The sequence below is a fragment of the Dermacentor albipictus genome, chromosome 1, assembly GCF_038994185.2.
Source record: "Dermacentor albipictus isolate Rhodes 1998 colony chromosome 1, USDA_Dalb.pri_finalv2, whole genome shotgun sequence".
Taxonomy (NCBI): Eukaryota; Metazoa; Arthropoda; class Arachnida; order Ixodida; family Ixodidae; genus Dermacentor; species Dermacentor albipictus.
The window spans coordinates 95,906,893-95,927,748 of record NC_091821.1 but is presented as its reverse complement, the minus strand read 5'-3'; the positions used below and the strand labels follow the sequence as shown (position 1 = coordinate 95,927,748).

At 40.8% G+C, this 20,856-nt stretch overlaps 1 protein-coding gene across 2 annotated transcripts in view; it reads left to right on the top strand.

The window, feature by feature from the left end:
• LOC135902637 (centrosome-associated protein 350-like) overlaps positions 1 to 20,856 on the top strand; it is a 262,164-nt gene that overhangs the window by 79,564 nt on the left and 161,744 nt on the right. The window contains exons 10-16 of one of the 2 annotated variants that reach the window (XM_065432833.1): positions 5,259 to 5,330; positions 5,922 to 6,017; positions 7,011 to 7,249; positions 8,964 to 9,369; positions 13,836 to 13,961; positions 17,590 to 17,724; positions 18,239 to 18,348. In XM_065432833.1, coding sequence (XP_065288905.1) covers positions 5,259 to 5,330; positions 5,922 to 6,017; positions 7,011 to 7,249; positions 8,964 to 9,369; positions 13,836 to 13,961; positions 17,590 to 17,724; positions 18,239 to 18,348 — 1,184 coding nt within the window. The remainder of the gene's footprint in view (positions 1 to 5,258; positions 5,331 to 5,921; positions 6,018 to 7,010; positions 7,250 to 8,963; positions 9,370 to 13,835; positions 13,962 to 17,589; positions 17,725 to 18,238; positions 18,349 to 20,856) is intronic. The other variant, XM_065432834.1, reaches the window with a different exon arrangement.

The following is a 20,856-nucleotide window of genomic DNA, read 5'->3' as shown; positions in this document are numbered from 1 at the left end:
ATCGTTCCACGCGTGGTGGTGGTGGTGTTATGTTGCTGATAAAGCAAGGTGTCAATTGTGAACTGTTTGATTCGTTTTGCGTTGTTTGCAATGACTTTGAAATACTCTCAGCACATGTGAACAAACACATATTTTCTGTTTGCTATCGGCCTCCTGATGGAAATGCTCCGAACTGCTCTCACTTTTATGAGCAATTCCTGGATTTCATTTCTAACAACGGTTACTGTGTGATTTCGGGTGGTGATTTTAATATTGATATGCTGGCAAATAATAATCTGCAAAATGCAATGGAAACGCTCATTACCTCAGATGGGCGTGAGAATACAATTACATTACCCACAAGAATAACAAAAGACTATGAAACATTACTTGACCTTTTCATAACAAACATTGACAAAACGAACATCACGACAGCAGTTGTATCATCCGATCTTAGTGATCACCTCCCGCTAATTCTCATGATACAGAAACAAAATATGGAAGCCCGTAAAATGCGACAGTGCGTAGTGTGTCAACCCATTACGAAGACTGGTCTAGACAGTTTTAGAAACGAATTACTGCAGTCTGACTTTAAATGGCCTCTGGAAGTAGAAAATGCTGATGACATAAACAATGGGTTTGTAAATGAAAAAAAACGGATATTTATAAGAAACATTTCCCACTAAATATGTTTACCCTGGGTAGAAATATTTGTAAGCCCTGGATTACACCCGAACTGCACAGCAAAATTAGCTACAAGAACTCGCTTTACCATAGTTGTGTTAAACCAAAAGATCGGAATCTTCTCAAGAAATATAAAACATATTGAAATAAGCTAAACAAAGAGATTAAAATGAGCAGATCTCATTACCTTTACTCTGAATTCGAGAGTTGTTTATACAGAAGTGATCAACTGTGGAAAAAACTTAATACCTTTATGAGGCCTATAAAATCGGCACCAGGTATCTGGAAATTGTCATTGGATGGCAGGGAAGGAACCGGCAACGCACTTGCCAATCCCTTTAATGATCACTTCCTTCAGTATTCTGATTGTGGAGTACTTAATGAGTTCATCGACTTCGTGCCTGCTCACAACCAGTGTTGCGCTTTTCTCAGTCCAGTAACCGGATCCGAAGTGATGTCAGTTTTTTACTCTCTTAAAAATAGTCTGAGCTGTGACGCAGAACTTATGCAAATTCGTCCATTTAAATATGTTCGTGACATTCTGTGTCCCTATATAACTTACATTTTTAACATCTGCTTGTTGAGCGCCTCATTTCCGAAAAAAATGCAAATTGCAAAAGTGACTGTACTGTTCAAAAAGGGTGATGCGAATGACATGGGTAATTATCGACCAATTCCTGTACTACCCATATTCTCTAAGGGATTAGAAAAAGTTATCCGTATTCGAATGTCCAGCTTCCTTGATAAACACAATTTAATCTCATCTGCACAGTTTGGATTCACCAAAAATAAATCTAAGGAAATGGCATTACTTGAAAGAAAGAATTTATTTTATCACATTTTGAGAAACAAATGTTAGCACTGGGTATTTATGTGGATTTCTCTAAAGCCTTTGACTGTATTCATCACTGTACACTACTTAAAAAACTTTAAATATATGGAATCCGCGCACACTTCCTGCAAATAATTCAGTCATACCTTAGTCACCGGCAACAGTTTGTAAAAATTGAATCATATCAATCTGACTTAAAATCTATTATTAGAGGTGTTCCCCAAGGGAGCATTCTGGGTCCACTGCTCTTTAATATTTACATCAACGACCTTACAAATATCTGTACAAAACCAAAATATATTTTATATGCGGATGACGCCAGTATTTTTATAGCAGTGCCTGATTGTAATCAACTGGTAAGTGCAGCAGACTCCCTCCTTATAAACCTGAAAATATGGTCAATAGCAAACCAGCCAAAAATAAATGTTAATAAAACAAAAGCTGTTATATTTAGGCTGAAATCGAAGCAGTTCAACGCTCCAGTAAACTTGACGTATGAGGGCGAACCACTAGAAATAACTGATCACATTAAAATCCTTGGCGTAACTTTTTCCAATAATATGCTTTGGGATAACCACACTGACACTTTTTTGATAAAGTTAACTCGTGTAGTTGGCATCTTCTCTCGCCTAGGAACATATCTGCCATTTAAGGTCAAACTTCTTCTTTATAATTCGCTTTTTTACTCTCATCTAAATTACTGTTTATTGGTTTGGGGCACAACTATTCAAACTAACTTACAGAAACTTTTTGTCCTCCAGAAAAAAATTCTCAGACTGCTTTATGACTTATGATATAACAGCCATAAACACAGTTTTTGTCAAAAAACAAACATACCAGTAAAAAGCTTTATGACTATAAGCTAACACTAGCCTTCAAACACGAAGTATTTGAAAATAGAACGTTTCTACACGACTTATCATCACTAAAAGAGAACATTTCCATACACATTACCCATCACAAAGAAAAATGGAATGTTATAACCCATCGGGCTAACTACTCCACAGAAAAACTGTCCTTCGCCCTGCCCACTCTCCTGAATAATTACGACAAAAGTACCACTGACATTTTAAAAATAACTAATGCTGCAATACGGCAACGCTATGTATAAAGTATCTAGTCTTTCTCATTCGATGATTTTTGTGTTCCTTCCTAGTGTCCATTTCGGTGCCTATGTATGTTTTCGATGTTCTTTCCTGTAACCTTTTTTACTGTCGCCTTGTTGAGGGGGCTGTGGGCCCCTGTCAAGCTGCCGTTTGTTCGTGCAGCTTTTACCTGCAGCCTCCTCAATCTTTCTTGATGGGAAATAAACATTATTATTATTATTATTATTATTATTATTATTATTATTATTATTATTATTATTATTATTATTATTATTATTGTGAAAGGGAAAGCAGTTGTTCGAGATCACAAAACCAGATAAGATTGGGTTTCATGTTATAATGGTAATGTACTGAAATGTCTCAAGAAAACAGTTGGAAATCATCTGTCGTACTTATGTGGTTATGATGTAGTGCCATGTGTTTAAGACAACTGTCTCTGATTATTGAAGATAGAAAATTCAAGACAATACTGATTTTGCTGGCCAAGCTTCATCGCAGCAATGGACACCAGAATGTGTGCAGTAACTACAGGCTCTATGATTAGTAATATTATGCAAATTTATTGGCTAATAATGACTTAAGAAGGCATGTTGTAATATGAATATAAGTCAGCCAGTACACGAAGCATATTTCGTGCCTAGCACCAGGTTTAGAAATATGGGCTCAAATTGTGCCATGAAATGCACTGCTGTTCCAATTATCATTTTACTGTACTGAATTTTTCCACAGTGAGGAAACATGAACTTGTACAGCAGTTCATTTTAGTATCTATTTCTTGAAATTGGTGCAAAGCAGTGAGCCTACAGCAAACGGTTCTGGTTTGAGTATTGACTGACTTCAATGCTAAAGTTACAACATGCCCTTACAGTCATTAAATAACTGTTAATAAATGAGAGTTTGCAAATAGTCGTATTGGTGCTTATCACACAAATTGTAATGCTTACTACTTCTATGGACTTTGGTCTATATATAGGTTATATAAAATAAGAAAACACGTCAAACAAGAGTTCTTTGTGGAAGGGCAGCGGATTGGGCGAGTTGGTGTTCCATGGTAACAATAAAATTCAAACAGCACTAGACGACAGGACCAGAAGGTGTTTGTCTCCTCCTCTTTCTGGTCCTGTCATCTAGCGCTGTTTGAATTTTAAGAGTTCTTTCTAGCTGGTGAAAATATGGCACAAAAGAAAGATGGCACATATGAAGAATTCATTTTGACATTTCAGTCGGGGTCCAGTCTTCGTAAGAGCTGGTGGTTTTCAGGTATTTAGGCCTGTGGCTGTGAGTAATGTTAATGTGTCTTGTTGCAGTAGTAGATGATCAAGCTGAAATAAAGCTGGTGCAGTAAAACCTGTGGAGATAGGGTTGCACAAGGCTCACCCTACGTTTGCGCTAAAGCCCCTTGAACTTCGTAAAGTAGCGACACTCTCCTCCTCCACCTTCACTCCTCCTCATTTCTCCTCTCTTTCATGCTCCCTCCTCGACCATGGCGCCGCCTGCATTGCTCGAGCGTAGCAACGGCGCCAACATGCGCTCCTCGCCACTCCGTAGCCGCTTCTCGAGCGAAAATGGTGCTGAAGCACGGCGCGAGGGCCCACATGATGCTATTAGGCCAATAGCGACACAGCTTCGGCCTCGGACAGAGCGTGCGAGGAGGAGGCGGCATTCTTCAAAGCATGGCGCTACTTTACGAAGTTTAAAGGGGCTTTAGTTTGCGCAAGAAGTTAGCTCCAGCATGCTAGCCATGTCTGCCATGTTGCTGTTATGGCAGCGGTTCCCGGAGATCGAGCTAAGCACAATGTGCGAGCTGGGGGACGAGGTACAAGGAGGCACCTTGATTCCCACAAACCTTGTTAATACGTACCTACTTAATAGTTCTGTTAGAAATGTCATGATGAATCCTCCACCCTGTGGCTATTGAACTTAATGTATTGTCTGACTGGTTTAAGCCATAGTCGCTTAACGCATGCCAAATGGTTATTGCATAGTATTTACTTCATTTTTTGGCATGTAAAAGCTTGGAATCAGTGAAATGTCATGCACGCAGACCATAGATAGCGAAATTGCAGTGCACGGACCTTTCCTGGACTGCGGTCCCCACAGATAGTGACGTCAAAACATGGTATCCATGGCGTGTTTCCTAATCCCATAGCTTTTAACGCTTCCACATCATCATTATCATGAATGATGACATGGATGATGACTCTTCCATATCTGAGGCGGCTAGTGCATTGACCGTCATGAGGGCATTCACAGAGAAGCGGTGCCTGATGGAGAAATGGGCTCATGGCCTTGTCGAGTTTGAGGATGCCATCATTGCTGCAAAGCTGCCACGGCAGCAAGTGAAAATCAGATTTTTTTGCTGCCTGCTAGCAAATAAAACTTGTCTGCATGTGTATTTGAGTGAGAATTAACACATTTTTTTGGCTGGAAAGTCTGTAGCTGCTCACCTGCCACTGTTAGTTAATTAGTATGTTGCTTAGTGCATACTTGATCCACATTCCCCCACCAACTACGTATTAACAAGGTTTTACTGTACTTATTAGATTAGTGCTAAAAAAAAAAGGAAGCTTTGGCTGCAGCAAGTCAGTGTTTAAAATTGAAGTGTGCAACTGGAGAAAAGGTAAAGAAATGTTGACCTTTTTATTTCATATTTATAGAAAAGCAGTCTGGGAATGGTGCTACCAAAGACCGTGCTCAAGTGGAGCAACTTCGCGCTATAGGAGCTTATGGTATATTAAGATTTTTTTTCCCCCTCTGTTTGTGGCTGATAGCTATAGTTGTGGCAACACAAGTCTCTCAAATGGGATTATGTTCTAATTTTTTTATTGGGCGCTACAGTGGCTCAGAAGACAAGTTATCCAATCTAAGTACTTGGAGTTTTGTAGTTTGAGCTCAATGTCAGCTTACTAGCAGCTTTCTTCTTTGTTCTTCTACTGCATTTTGTTGAGACTAGAAACCTGAAGTTCCAGGGGTAGCTTTGTTTCTAGTCCTATCTATGCAAGATTGAAAGATATATTTTTTAGAAGCGTGTTATATTAGATGCCTGAAAGAAACCAGGTTGCACAGTATGAGAGCAAAATATGAAGAAAAGCACATCCGTGGCATACAGAGCACTAAACCAAAGAACCAGTGCAGATTGTGAGCTGTTTCTCGTGCCTCTTTTGCCGTGGACAGATAAACTGTGCAGATGATAGCAAAGTCTTGGTTTAGCATCTTAATTCATTATTTTGTACAAAGTAATGCTTCATAGCATTTATTTATTTCAATAAAAAGAAAAGGAAATGTATACTCTTGCCAATTATACTCCTGTATTCACCTAGGTGAGAAGTACATTGTGCCTAATGAAGACAGGATTTTAGCTCTAAGGAACTTGGAGAAAAGCCAGAGTGTTAAAAGAAAAGCACAGCACCATATGGGTAAGTGTCAGGGTTCAGTATCATTTGGCAGTGAGATGAAGTGCATCTCTGTAATGCATGCTGTAAAATTAATTAATGGAAAATGAAACATCCACCCAATTGTAGCAATTGCTACAAAGGAAACCCATATGGGTTTTTGGAAAGAAAAGCCTCGCAGTTGAAGAAAAGTTCGTCCTGGTCCAGGACTCGAGCCCGGGACCACCGCCTTTCCAGGGCAGCCGCTCTACCATCTAATTTGCATGCTGTAAAAGCACGCAAATTAGTTCTTAGCATCTAGTAATAGCATCCAATGATAGTGTCCAATTATGGCATATGATGATAATGACAGAAAAGTCATTGGCAAAGCAGTAACCCAAAAATTGAAGCTTTGGCATGTGTTGTGCTGTACTGCTGAGTACTTTTATTGGCGTCTTTCTTCATCTTTGTGTGTGTGTGTGTGCGTGTGTGCGTGCATGCATGTATGTGTGTGTATGTGCATGCCTGTATGCCAACCACAGCATTAGGAGCCTTTTTTCATTCAATTTATTTAATCTTGTACACAGACATGTTCTAGTGTTTTAGCTGCATAGCATTTGGTCACCATTTTGCTGTGATGTGCAAATCCAGGAATGACTGTCTTTTTTTAAGGCTTGCTTTGTGTGAAAATGTTGGGCATTGTTCACTTGTAGTATGAAGCAGTCCAGTGGGTTGTTGAAATAAAATTGGTGCTTACTGTTAAACCTATATTTTTTCTACATGACACATCTTTAAGCCCCTCACTGGGTCGCCATCACAAATTGTGCAGCAGCACATCGCTTAAGGAAAAGTACCAGTTTATTGTTGTGGAAAAAAAAAGAAAAATAAATATTGGCAATGTGGTGCTCTATTGTGACAATTGGCTATCCATTTGTGTGCACTCTTCATGTTAGTAAACATGTTATCACAAGCCCTGCACTGACCACAACACCTTTGACATTATTCTTGTTCTGCTTGTTAATTCTTTACATCATCCAGAACCAGAAGGAAATTCACCTGCACGAGCCACTAAAGTACGGCACTATGATGCGCCCGCAGTCCGTGACTTCATCAGGAAACAGAAGTTGGGTCGGAAACTGGAGAAGCATAAGGCTGAGCAAAGAACAGAGGACACTGCTCGGACAAGAGAGCTACGCTTGGAGAAGCTGTATGCTTTTCAGCGGAAGACCGCATGCGACAGTGCTCGCATTGGCCGGTGTAAAATGAGTCGCCAACAGGTGTGTAGCTCGTCTGGTATTGAGCAGTAACACGTTAGCTGTGTCATAGTTCGCTGAATCTGTTTGACATCATGCGAGATAGAGAGAGAAGCACTTTATTTTTGACTGATTCCTACTTAGAGTTATCGCTGTCAGTCCAGCTGCCTCTCTGGCTGTAGTACTGAGTGCAATTCAGTGGACCTATTCACATTTTTTATGTAGGCTACCAGTGGTGGCAACAGTACCAGGCGTAACTCTTGCAGTGAAGGGGTCTGGCTCTTCCATGTGTCGGTCAATAAGGATGGAATGTAGGGAAGAGTTAGAATGTGGGGAGGGGGAAGAGAGTGTTTTCAGGCATTTTTAGTAAATAGGTAGTTAGGTAGTTTGCTCGTTACCTGACTCGTCGAGAATGAGTTATGCATTAGGGACTTTAAGGTCTTACAGAACTGAAAGTTCCAGTCACAAGAAGAGCCTCTAACTCCTGTCACATGCATGTGCAAAGTGGTGCTATTATTTGCCAGTGCTACAGTTGTCTATAGATGACATGACGACATCGTCACGTGGTAGTGACGTATAAAGAACATAGTAGCAATACTGTGAAAGATGAAACTAACTTTTATTGGGCGAACCTGTGCCCACAAAAACAAACTACACTTAAAAATGGCGACAGCGGCAAACACAGTTGGCGATCGTCAAAATCTGATCAACGGGTCAAGCGCGTTGGCTTTTATACATCAGTCGTCGAATGTTCCAGAGTAATCGCTGGGACCCGCGTGTCTTCCACAAAGTTCTACATTATTCGCGTTGCGCATACATGCAATCAGATTACACAAGGTTCGGTCACAGACAGCGGATGGAACCATCAATAACATTCCAGAAACTTCCTACACATGCAGGCGCGTCCTGCGCTGTGCGATAACATTTGTTAGGCGGTGAAACATGCTTGCCGGATAAAGATAAGTACACATGTCAATATCTGTTCACGGGAACAATTATTTTACCCTATATTATGAATGGCACATACTACTTCAGCATATGCAAGTAACAGGTGGAGTCCTGGTAAGCAAGTATTAAATTAAATTGCATTTGTCGCACTTGACCAGGATAATGCAAAACTATTCCAATCTGTTTTTATTCCAAGTCTGCCATTAGCCCTTCATGATAGGCAAGGGCATCACTAAAATCAGCAGCACCCAAGGCGGTGGCCCACCACAACCCTTTTTATGCTATCATGCAAGTAATTTGGTTACTTAGTATCATGTGAGTAACTTAGAATCCCAGCAGTATGCCACCCGCAGTGATTTCATTCATGTTTCTATCAGCATATTCTGTGAAGTATTTCCAGACGATTTAAAGGCACATTTTTTGTATTTTTTCCTTTAGTGCAGACGAGCATGACAAGGGAAGGCACTTCATAATTGAGTGAATTTCCACTAATTGAGCTATTTCCTCTTTCTGCATCTGTATGTGTTGGTTTCTTTTCCCTTGCTTTGTTAAGAATCTTAGTGAACAAGTTTTATTATCTAGGAGGTAAAAGATTATAGTATGCTACAATAAGAAAAATTGTCTACTTTGTAGCTTTGCTATGTGTAGTAACCACTACGCCAAATATTTCTACGACACTGTACTATTTATGATTAATTGCCCTGAACGTCCTTCAAGCTGTGCAGCAGTAGAATTTAGAAACTTGCTGTTATTTAAAGTACTCACATTTTATTCTTCAATTTTGTTTCAGGAAGATGAAAAGGTGGTCCATGAGTTTGTCAGACATTTGAAGTCTATGCAAGATATGCCTGACTTTGACCAGGAGGATAATTCCCCTCGAAGCTTAGCTCCTAGTAGTAATGTTGGAGTAGCTGACAGTGGTCATGATTCTTGCCAACCACATATTCAGTTGCAGAGAGATCAGGAGGTTGAGGCTGTAAAGGCAAGCTCCGACGCTACTTTGGTTGGTCATGGCAGCAAAGACAAGTGCCCGTTGAGGCACTTGGCTGACCACCCAAATCTTTTGTCGAACCAATCACAGTGCGATGAAAGTGATTTCTTGAAGAAACCACTGGAGGGCCAGCAAGCTGCTGCACATTATGATTTTGGAACATCAAGTCTTGTTGATTGTGAGAAACAGGGGTTACAGAAACAAGGCAAGTCCACAATTTCCATTCTGTGCATGCTTTTATTATACAGAGCTAGTGTTGACCAACTCACGAGACACAGTATAGAAGAATGCTTGAACATAGGTACCTTAGGCTGACCTTATGATAAGCGAATGGTTTGTTAACATTGGTACCCAAAAAACTCAGGTTGCAAAATAGACAATGTATAGCAAACCAGGAATGAAGCAAGCATAAATGACGGGGAATTCGCTAGAGAACACTCAATAGGCACATTGTTGGGAAAGTTTACAGTAATTCCATGGGATACCTTCAGGCACATCTCAGTTTTTCATCAACACTATAGTCAGGTACAACTTTAGAAGGCAGCGGCATTTGTCCCTGGAACGTGGATGCACCTTTAGAGCCTATACCAAAGGGTGTGCACTATAAACAGACGTCATGAGCTGGATGGCGGGTGACCTTGCCGACAGAAAAAATGGCAGCCCGCGCTTTGAACCGAGCTTTGAACGTCAGCAGGACTATTTCTTTAATCGCAGAGGCGATTGACTGCCATGCTTTGGTCCTATGGGCGAGGCCTCTCTTGCCTTCTTAAGTTGCACCCGACTAAAGCTCTTTTATCACGAAAAAAGACATTTGCTTAATGCTTTTGAGGAGCTGCAGACAACTCTCATGTTCTTGAAGGAACAATGCTAACATGATTTGAAAAGAATCTAGGTTATGTGTTGCATCTGAATGTACCTTGTAATTTTACTCTACTGCTTACCAAACTTAAAGAAGGCTTACATGTAAAAACCTTGTTGATCAGGCTATTGCAGCTTTCTGTGCTGCTGTCCATGTTGCACTACTAAACAAAATAATGCACTTCTGCACACAGATACCTACCAAGTCAGTACAGCAGTTTACATTAAAGGGGCCCTGCAACACTCTTGTTTGCCCTTTTTTGCATTTCAGTCCATAATATTTTATCCTTTTGATGGCATCACAGTGCATGCCATCTTATTAGTGAAAAATAAAGCCATTGCTGGCAGTTTTTCTTTTTTTGTAATGATAGCTTGTCTACCAGCTGACAGGCCAAGTGATGCAAGCAATGCATGGGCTATACTAGGTCTTAACTGATTTCATTGACCATGATGACAGGCGAGGCATGGCAAAGGGAAACAAATGGCTGAGTCTGTGCGAGCTGTTACAAACTCCACTGAAGGAGGGATGCAGTGTTGAAAGATCAACTTTTTAACTGGCATACCAATTTTAACAAAATTCGGAAGGAGGCTTTGTGTTCTTGTCATCTAGCAGACTTGATTACCCTAGCAGAAATGGGTAAAAGTTAAGCATGGCCCATTAAGCAAATAAGTGTGTCACCTTAGGAAAATGATCACTTTAAAAATTATGAAGTTATATAATGTTTTTTTGAATAAATATCTTCTGGACGCCCTATATTACAGGGTAGGGTCAGCTGCTTGTAATTTTATGCCTTCTGTAGAAATCGCGTAATTTGAAGGCTATCTTTTTTTTTTCTTTTTTTTCATTCTTTTTTTGTTACTTTGATCCAGAAACCTATACTTTTTTTTCGATAGAGGCAATTTAGAAAGTCAAAATGTCCAGAGTCTTGCTCCTCAAAAGTTTTCAGCCTGGAAACAGTCTTGCAAGCAGTTTTCACCTTTGCAGTTTCAAAGCGATTGTTTTCCTAAAAGTGCAAATTGGCCAAAAAATGCAAACTGAGAAAAATAGATTTAAAAATCTCAAAACATGCCAAAACACATGTAACTGCCAGGTAAAAAAGCTAATTTTCTTCTGTCATGCAGATAACCAAACTTGTCGAAGAGTGTCTTTATGTTGTTAGAAATCCAAAACACACAAAATGAGCAAATGCATATTTATGGCTAAAATTGGTTTTAGCCCCACTTCAACCCTTAAAGGGCCCCTCCCCAGGTCTGTCCATGTTGAGCTGACAAGCGTAGTGCTTACAAAGCATGCTCACGATTGTGTCTGCTAAGTATTACATCCCTATGTGCCATATAAAGAGCTTAAATTTCAAATCAAATGCTGTTAACCTTCTCCTCACGGGCGCAGCGCTCTCAGCCGGAGAGCTGACGTTGATAGCGCAAACGTACCTATGTACAGTGCTTAGCAATGGAAGTGCGATACTCGGACAGTATGGCGGCCGGTGATTCTTGTGCCACCGGTGAGCGCTGGGTGATTGCTGAGGCGGCCCATTTGCATCATGATGCATCAAAGTGACTCTCGTTTTCATGTGGCACAAAAGTGCATCAGCTAAATGTTCCCAGCGCCCAACGGTGGCGAAAAAAAGTGCCAGCCACCATGCTGTCTGAGTATCGTGTATCAATTGGTGAGCACTGTACATGGTAGTGCTGTGATGTCACTCATAGTGATACGTGACTTCGATAATTATTCAAGGTAACATCTGTTATTTGTATAATCTGTTGCTTCGATAAACCAATTAGGTTAAGGAAATAATATAACATACAAACCGAATATCTGCATGTACTTGTTATACTTCGCACTGCAGCAAGAGAGATTTACAACCATTTCATCTGCTTGTTCCCTCGTCATGCAGTAGCATGCACAGAAAGTGAAACTATATAATTTTTTACCGTCTTCCAGCGCGCGATCATGCTCTGTGATCCACTTGCATCTGCCTCAGTGTTCGTATAGCACTGACTTATACCGCTAGTCAGGTGTTCTTGTGCACAGCGTGCAAAATTGTTCACTGCATGAAATGAGACAAACGCAACAGCTCGCATGTGAGACCTTCAGTGGAAGTGCGCCGTGCAGCAAACTAGCAAGAGAGAGAGAAAAGAAAAAAGGTGGGGCCTGTGACATATGCATCTCGCGGTCCTGTGGCTCTGGTATGGGAGAATGCAGGGAGGGAATTTTGCTTGCGTAGTCTAGATCGGGGCAAGTGTCTAATGTTGGCTGTGACGCTTGCCTCCTGAAATCATGGGTTTGTGGCACTGAAATATTTCTATCTTGGCTATTAATGAACGAATTTGAAAAAAAATCTTGCGGTAGAACATTCCCAAAAGGGCATGTAGCAAGTTTCAGCATATAAGCAAAATTTGCCATGTTGCCTGGTTAGGGGCCCTTTAATGAGTAGGCACAGGTAAAGCCACCTCTGCTGACCATATTTAAAAAAAAAAAACATGCTGAATTATGAAAAAAAAAGTTATTGTTCAGCTTAATAGAGAATTCATTCCCTGATGTTGTATTCGAACTGTAGCACTTTTGAGCCTCTTTGATCTGCTACCACTTCTGGTGAAACCTGTGTCCGCTTGCTTGGTACGGCTCTATAGCACCCTACAAGGGAAGCTTGAGCTTGGCAGCTCCTATCTAAATGCAAGGGTGCAGACAAATTGTTTTTCGCAGCTGCCACTGCAGCAATTTCGGTAGGGTTTGTTGCATTTAAAAGGGAAGGTTAAATTCTTGTAGTTGTAACATGTCAATTTTCAGTTGATGCGATATTTTTCTGAAAAATTCATGACAATTGCAAAATTAAAGAAATAGTCAAGTATCAAGTTTATAACTCTGACTCGGCAATAAAGAAATAGTCAAGTACCAAGTTTACAACTCTGACTCGGCAATAAAGAAAATAAAGTATCACAATTCTGTAAACTGCACTTATTGAAATAGCTAAAGTGGACTAAGTTTATGTATTTACATCGCTCTGAAATACACCACTAATTTGTAAGTAGGACTTTTACAATACCATTGTAAGCATTGTAACAATTTCACGTAAGCTGTAAACTCATGTCACATTTGACTGCTTGAGATGTTCCCACGATGCAGTTTACAGAACTGTGATATCCGTTTTTGGTGCGGAGTTATGGATTTGTAGGCATTGTGCTTCTATCTTTTTAAGACTTTCCTATTCTTGGCAATTTTTGTAAAACATTTGATGTTCTAAATCTAAATTTTGTTTCCCTACAGGTTATAAAGAATAACTCTCTCTCATATGGAACAAATTTCATTCAGATCAGTGTAACGGTTGTCTTATAAAATGATTTCTGCTTTTTACATGTGTTTAAGTAGGGAAGTGAGAGTTGGCCTTGAGCTAAAGCTTCCTCTTATTCCAAAGTACCTTGCCACCACTGTTCAATGTAGAACTGTTTTGAAATTTCCTTACATGCCATCAAAGGCAGTGGTTTGATAGTTTTGTTGGAAAGTTGACTTACTACATGTGGCTATTTGGAAACTGTTGTGCCCTTTTTTTTATATCTGTGTCTCTGCAAAAAATTACTTTTTGTTCTATCGCAGCAAACGTGATGGTGCTGTCAATAATATGCCATCTTTTTGTCTACATATTGTCTCGCGTTGCGATATAGTATTGCCATGCAACAAAAAACAGACACTTAATGGTTGTCAAAATGTACGAATTTTTGGCTTGCTGCTTAAAGAGCTTTTGTTTTCCAAATTGTTAATATTGTTGCTATTTAAAAAAAAATATCTGAGGTCTGTCTTTTTTTTTTTTCTTGTAGAATTTCAGTACAAACCAACGGAGCAGGTTCTCCGCCTTGAACGAATTACTGCGGAAATTAATAGGACACTGGATGAACGTTTGCACTTACTGACTTGTAACACTGCCTTTCAAGTGCCAGAATATGGTATGTAATTTGTGCATTTATTAGTTGTATTCACGCTTCATTTATTCATCTTTTTTTAAATACGTAAGTATTTTGCTGCTTACCCAACGAGAAAACCATTCGTCTCGTAAGACAAAAATGTGGGCCGATCCCGGAGATAGTGCAATGCGAACCGCGGTGGAGATGAAGCAGGCGTCAAGCACTCAACAAAGTGAAATAAAAAGGGCATACATTCTTTGGAATCACGCATGCAGTGTAGATAGAGCCCACTACAGCAAACGGCTTTACTTTCGTGCTGCCTGTCACTTCCACACGAACAAATCAGCTAGAACACAACGCTCACAAATCTCTCAGCACACGCCGCACCCTGCCTCTTTTGCAAATCGCTTTCATGATATGGACCTGTACGTCTCTCTTCAACATGAAGCAGTGAAAATGCAGCGCGCAAAGCGATTGGCAGTCCACACTTTCTGTCTGCATTGCTGATCACGTTCAAGATATGCTCCACACTTCTCATAACGGTTCTATGCGGATGGATAAGGCACTAAAGAGGGATACCAGCTTATAATGATTAGAATGTCATCAGCGCACCTGGCGCCGCCACCTGCTGTAGTTTGCTTGCCTCATCAATTCCCTTTGCACCACCGTTCGCAGCAGTTCATGTTGCTGCAATGCTGTCATTTATACCGGTCCTATCAAGTTTCGTAACATTGACAATGAGACCGGGCTGTGTGGTGATGAGCAAGTGGTACAATGCTTATGTGCACTTAGACAACTCCTAGAGGAGTTTCTGTGTCAATTTTTTTTTCGTTCCAACTTTCACATAATTTTTTCACTTTGAACTGAAGCTAGGAGCAATTAAAAAACAGTGCGTGATTTATGTTTATGTGTATGAAAGGAAACTTTTCCATCCACCCATTTAGTAGATTGCAACAAGGTCATTAAGCAAAGTACTGGTTTGGGCTAATTGGTAACTACCTAGTAGCAGATTAACATTGCAAGTAAAAGTCAAATACAAAGAAAGCGCCAGGATGAGCGCTGACTTCAACTACTCTATTATTTTTTTTTTCTGAGTGATAGATTGTATAGGTAGAAAAGAAGCATGAAAAACCAGGTGCGGGAACCACTTGTAACCAAACAAGCAGAACCAGTAAACAAAAAAAAATGAAATCTTAATCTATGTCGCGTTGCTTCCACAGTAACATTAAAAAAATTGTAGCTCTTGCGATAAGGAAACTGAGGGAACACTGACACATATGTCATAGCGCTCCATTTCAGGGCCTTCTATAATTTCTCCTCTGAGCCTGTTGTCGGGGGCTGGTCGGTGTGAGTCTACTTTTCTAGTGGGGCTGCGGCTGCGTATGGCTGTCAGCATTGCTGAGTGCATATGCAGTCCGTGTGCCGGGTTTTAAAGGTAATCTGCTGTGCGTGCAAAGACTGGGTGAGCTGAGGTAGCGTGGAATGATGAGCAGTCTTCCCACATGTTTAATGATGGAGGTTGCATATCTCGAGTTCCAGAGACACATTGAATCAAGAGGCAAACCAAGCATTTGCTCCCCACTGCCGGCGCTTTTCATGACAGCGAAGTCCCACTGCAGGCGACCCTGTCAGCTTTGGGGGTGGAGTGGACGTGAAAGTGTCGCTGGCTTAGCTTCATACCGACAATGGAGAGATACCATCAACACGGCATGAAACCGTAGCTTTCGTCGCTGACTCTCAAATTCAATGAAATTATTTTTCTCATGCATATTTGCTTTTTCTGATTGCCGAATAATTTGAAAAATTTTGCGGCCCCCTCCCGTGTAAGAAAAATTCAACAGCGACTGCACTTATTTGCACGAAAAATCCAAATTCAACATAACAAAATTTCAATATAATGAAGCAAATTGCTGGTTTCACCGACATTATTATATTGAGGTTTAACTGTAGCACCTCCTGCATGAAAGGTTAACTTTGTGCACAACACCAACACATTATATATAGCGTTGACGAGTGTTGTCAGCATGATTCTGCTCATCCTCGCAAAGATTTATGAATTTCTACAAAGAGGAGAACAGTACATGCACTTTTGCATGTTGGCCTTTCCTCTTCAAGGCCATGTGATATGCCATGAATGTACAACACCACAACTGGCATCTGCATTTCAGTGCTGCGGATAGCCAGAATGAACAAGGTGTCGTATCTGTTCGCTGAAGCTGGTATTGATTGTACATGGGCAATTCACAAGGGCATTTTTCAGGCCCCATCGGCAGGAGCGGGGACAGGCTCACAGGAATGATTATAGTAGCAGCTGAAATGGAGAAATGGACACATTATGCATGAACATTGTCTGTTTTCTCATTAATAAAAAAAAGGCTGCTATTTTTTAGCAGTAAATTCTAAAGTCTTCCTTTTCTTGGTCCACTTCCTAACCTTATGTGAGGAGCCCTTCGTGCTTGTTACCGCAAAGAATGCATGGAGAAAGCAAGTGTATTCTGACAGCTCCATTCAGTCATCCTCACAAAAGGAACCATTTTGTCACGTAAGGAACGTATTGTATTAATCTTGGTTAGAAGGCATTCATCATAATTCTCACTCAAATGTCTTTATTCAGCATAATAAAGTTTGTTCGTCTAATATTTCTTACGTTATATATGTTGTCAATATATAAATACGTGTGTTTTTTCCCGATTTATGTTCAGCACTAACGCACAAAGGACATCTTGAAGAGGGAAACATGGCAGCACCCATCAAAGGGGGCGCTGGCCACTTTGGATATACCAAGTTGTCGTCCTGCACTGTTTCACACTTTCTTTCTCAACTGATAGTGGAATTTGCTTTCCATTTCTGCCGTGATGCTTTGGCAGGAAGGTACTGGTGACAGTTGGGTGCTCTTCCGCAGATAGGTTTTCAATTTTTTTGTTGCTATAGGCTTAACGAGAGACTGTATTAGTTGAGCATGGGGCCTTGAGATTCAGCGGCGTGTGCGGCAACCAATGCACTATCTTGGAGACCACGGACATAGAAGTTTGCTTGTACTTTGAAATTTCTATAAGGGGTGCTGCCATCTGCTGCAACTCGCAGCCACCGGTCTTTTTCTTGCCTGCCAGCCGGCCAGCGAAAAGTAATTGCATGTGACCAGACGAGCATCACTTGGGCAAGTGTTACCGAGTAGCCCTCGTTCAGTTAATAAAGGAGCAAGGAAAGGGAGCATGAAGGTAGTTTTGGGGCTGCCTTTTGCTAAGAAAGCCTCCACTAAGGGTACGTTGGTAAGGAATCTTTCAGAATTGACGTAAAGGCTTACTAAGGTAAGAAATGTTCCAGAATTTAGGTCCTAGTGTCAAATGGAAGCCATGTAGTCTAGGCGAAAACCTCATTTTGTTTGCTCGTTCTGCTTTTTTGATTACATGTAGTTCTTATATTCATTTTTTCATGCTTCTTTTCCTGACAATATCATCATCATCTAAAAAGATATAGTAGTTGGAAATCAGCGCTTGGTCCTGTTGCTTGCTTCATCGTTGTCTTTTACTTGCGCTGTTAATCTATTACTAGGTCATTACTTGAGTGAGTTGGTGATGGGGCAAGTGCTACTTTTCCAAGAAGGTAGCAGAAGGCAAATTCTTATTTTTGTTAACATAGTGACATAATCTCCCTATGCCCATGTTCTTAGGTGGACACCATGCTTCTGGAATCACTGAGAGGCTTCAAATGATGTTATCTGAAGTACATGAAACTTTGTATGGTCCACCTGAAGCACATGATTCTGTTGATCGAAGCATGCCATTTGAAGACAGTTCAGACAAAGGTGTGCAAATTTTACTACTATGGATCTTTGTGCTTATGTTGAATATAGTGAGCATTTGCATGCAGATGACTAAATCAGCTCACTTCCTGATAAATGTTTTACCTCACCAATAGTTCAGACTTCTTTTCTGTGCAGTTGACATGTTCACCATGTTTATAAACCCAATCTGTTTTCTAGTAGTGACTTTTTCCAAATTTGGGGGTTTTCAAAAATTTGGTTAATTCGTCTCACATTCTAAATATGCTGAATTCTGAGGTCCCAAATGATACCACTGTTCTTTCAAGCTTTCTTTTAATTTAAACATAAAATAATTTTCTCAGTACTACTTCATGTTCTAACAGGTTCAAATTGGAAGCAGTCTGCTGTAATAATTATTATTGATAAGCATTGTAGACACTTGTGGTGTAAGCTGCATTAGCACATGTAGTATTTCCGTGTCCTACAAAAATGTGGTTCAAGGACTGCCTTTGTCTTGTGTAGCCTGAAAAATATATGTTTTGTCGATTTCTCTTAGCACCAAGCACCGCTGTGCTCACCCAAGTGCAGAATGAAGCTGCAAGGAAGATACAAAATTTCTTTCGCAAGATTCAGAATCGCAAAGAAATGCTTGGAAAAGATGACCACGTAAGTGCAGCCAATATTATTTTCCTCACTGCTACACTTCTAGCAGCACCATTACTCGTCTTTAAGGGACACTAAAGAGAAAATTAAGTTAAACTGTGTTTGTAAATTACCTTTCTACAATACCAAGAAAAAAATTACTGTCACCATGATAGGATTCTTTGTAAGCCAGAGAAGATGCAATAATTACACGTGGGGGAATGTTGCCTTGCTCGCTGTGATTTGATGGATTTTGACAGTGTTTTCATGGGCCCATTAATTTTTCTTTTTTCAATGAATATGTACTGCTTTGTGCTCTAAAGCGGTCAAAGGCTGAACCTGGCAATTTTTCCTGTGCCATAATGGCCCAGGTTCGGACGAGGGACTCCGAAATAGCTGAACAAATGGCTATTGCACTAGCCCTGCTGGATAGCTCACGGGATGCCATCTATAGTGATTCAAGATCTGCAGTCAGAGCATTTGAAAAAGGCACCATTTCCAAACAGGCCCTGAGACTTATTGGGGGCAAGGCAATCACGCACCACTTCATTTATTGGTTTCCGGCACATCAGGGTCAGATAAAGGGTGCTCCTCCCAACCTCAATGAGTCGGCTCACGGGGCTGCGCGTGAGCTTGCCCACCGCGCTACCCTCGACCAATCGGAAGCCGACTCACTAGAGAACAGGGACACGCCCTCCACCTACAACGAGTTCACTAAACACTACTATCTCGGCCGTAGAACTTACTTTGTTCCTCATCCGCGCCTCAATAGAGCTCAAGCATTAACGCTCCGTCTACTACAAACGAATACCTATCCGAATCCTTCGCTCTTAAATAAAATCTATCCGGATACTTACACCAACGCTACCTGCCACGATTGTGGAGATATAGCCACGTTAGACCATATGCTCTGGCGGTGTGCTCGGTCACGCTCTATCATCGCTAACAGCTCGGCCAGATGGGAGGCGGTTCTCCGCAGCCCTCTTCTGGCTGACCAACTCTGGGCTGTCCAGCAGGCCCACGATGCGGCCGAGAGGCTCGGCCTTCCGGTTCCCATGTGGGAGCGGCCCGCTTCGTGAAGATTCACGATCTGCAGGACTTTAATTATTAAAGTTTTACCATACCATACCATACCATAATGGCCCAAACTTAAGAAAATACTTTGAAATCCGTAATGCCACACAGGTGTAGTTGGCATGAAAGTGTAGTTGGCTGCTGTGGTTTTGGCACGAAATAATAAAGAAAAGAAAAACGAAAAAAATTCTGCTTCCATTTCCTTTTTTTTTTTTCAGGTAAATAACTTCATACCATGAAATTAATGGAAATAGTTCTGAAAGAATACTTAATCAGTTAAAACTAATTGTTTCTCTTTAGTGTCTCTTTAAGGGCACTCCCAAGCCCCTAATTGCTTTAGGTCAGACTAGTTGACACTTATAATTTTGGTGTAAGTTGTTTCATACGAGTGCAACAATTGTGTGTTGTTATTTTTTCACTGTTTCACACAATCTTGGATTTCGTAGTAAGCCTGACACACTAAACATATAGCATAAAATTGAATGTACTTATATAACAGGAAGGCCACTTCTACTGAATGGAAAAGTCCAATATGCTCTAGCTGTTGATGAAGAGTGATTTTTTTTATGAAGGTGTGACATGGCACCAAAAGTGTGAAATCATTGCAAAACCTATATGAGAGTCTTTGGAATGCTCAATATACATTGTACAGGTGCAATAATTCTTAATAAGAATGGCATGAAAAATTTATTCGGGAAGGGTTTTGGTAAAAGAATATCTCCTTAAAAGCCTGCTGCTGTGGCTCAGTGGCTATGGCATTCTGCCTCTGAGTGCAAAGTTGCTGGTTCGATTCCTGACCACATTCGATGGGGCCTAGTGCCAAGATGCTTGTGAACCGTGTTTTGGGTGCATGTCAAAAGCACCCCAGCTGGTCAAAATGAATCTGGAGCCCTCCACTACTGTGTCCCTCAAAACCCACTGTGCAGGTTTGGGCTATTAAAACCCATAATTGAATCATTTTTAATAATCTCAAAATTATTTCGTTTCTTAAGAAACATATTTAGAAAGCTTGACTGCAAAAGTTGGGTGAAAAAAGGAGGACTATTTAAGTGAGTTGTGTTACAACATTGTCCTTTCAAGTGAGTTTGGAAAGAATTTGCAAAAAAGAATAGTTAGGGGGGGCTCCCCATGTTACAATTGAGTCAAATGTATGCAATAGTGGTGGTGGTCATGGCCTACTCTTTACCTCCCTTGTGCTATCCTTTTGTGCTTCTGCATTTCTTGCTGCCGACACTGTCACTCGGTCTCCACATCTTGACACCAATGCTCAGCACACTTTTCTTTTGTAGCATTTCACTCATAGATGATTTGCCACTCTAACCGTTTCCAAAAGCGTTGCACATTTTTTGTGCATCTTGGCAATGCGCCATAGCCTGCACGGTAAAGAACCCCTGGTGGTTGAAATTAGTGCTGAGTCTCGCCATTATGGTGTGTCTAGTGGGGGGACTAATAATAATC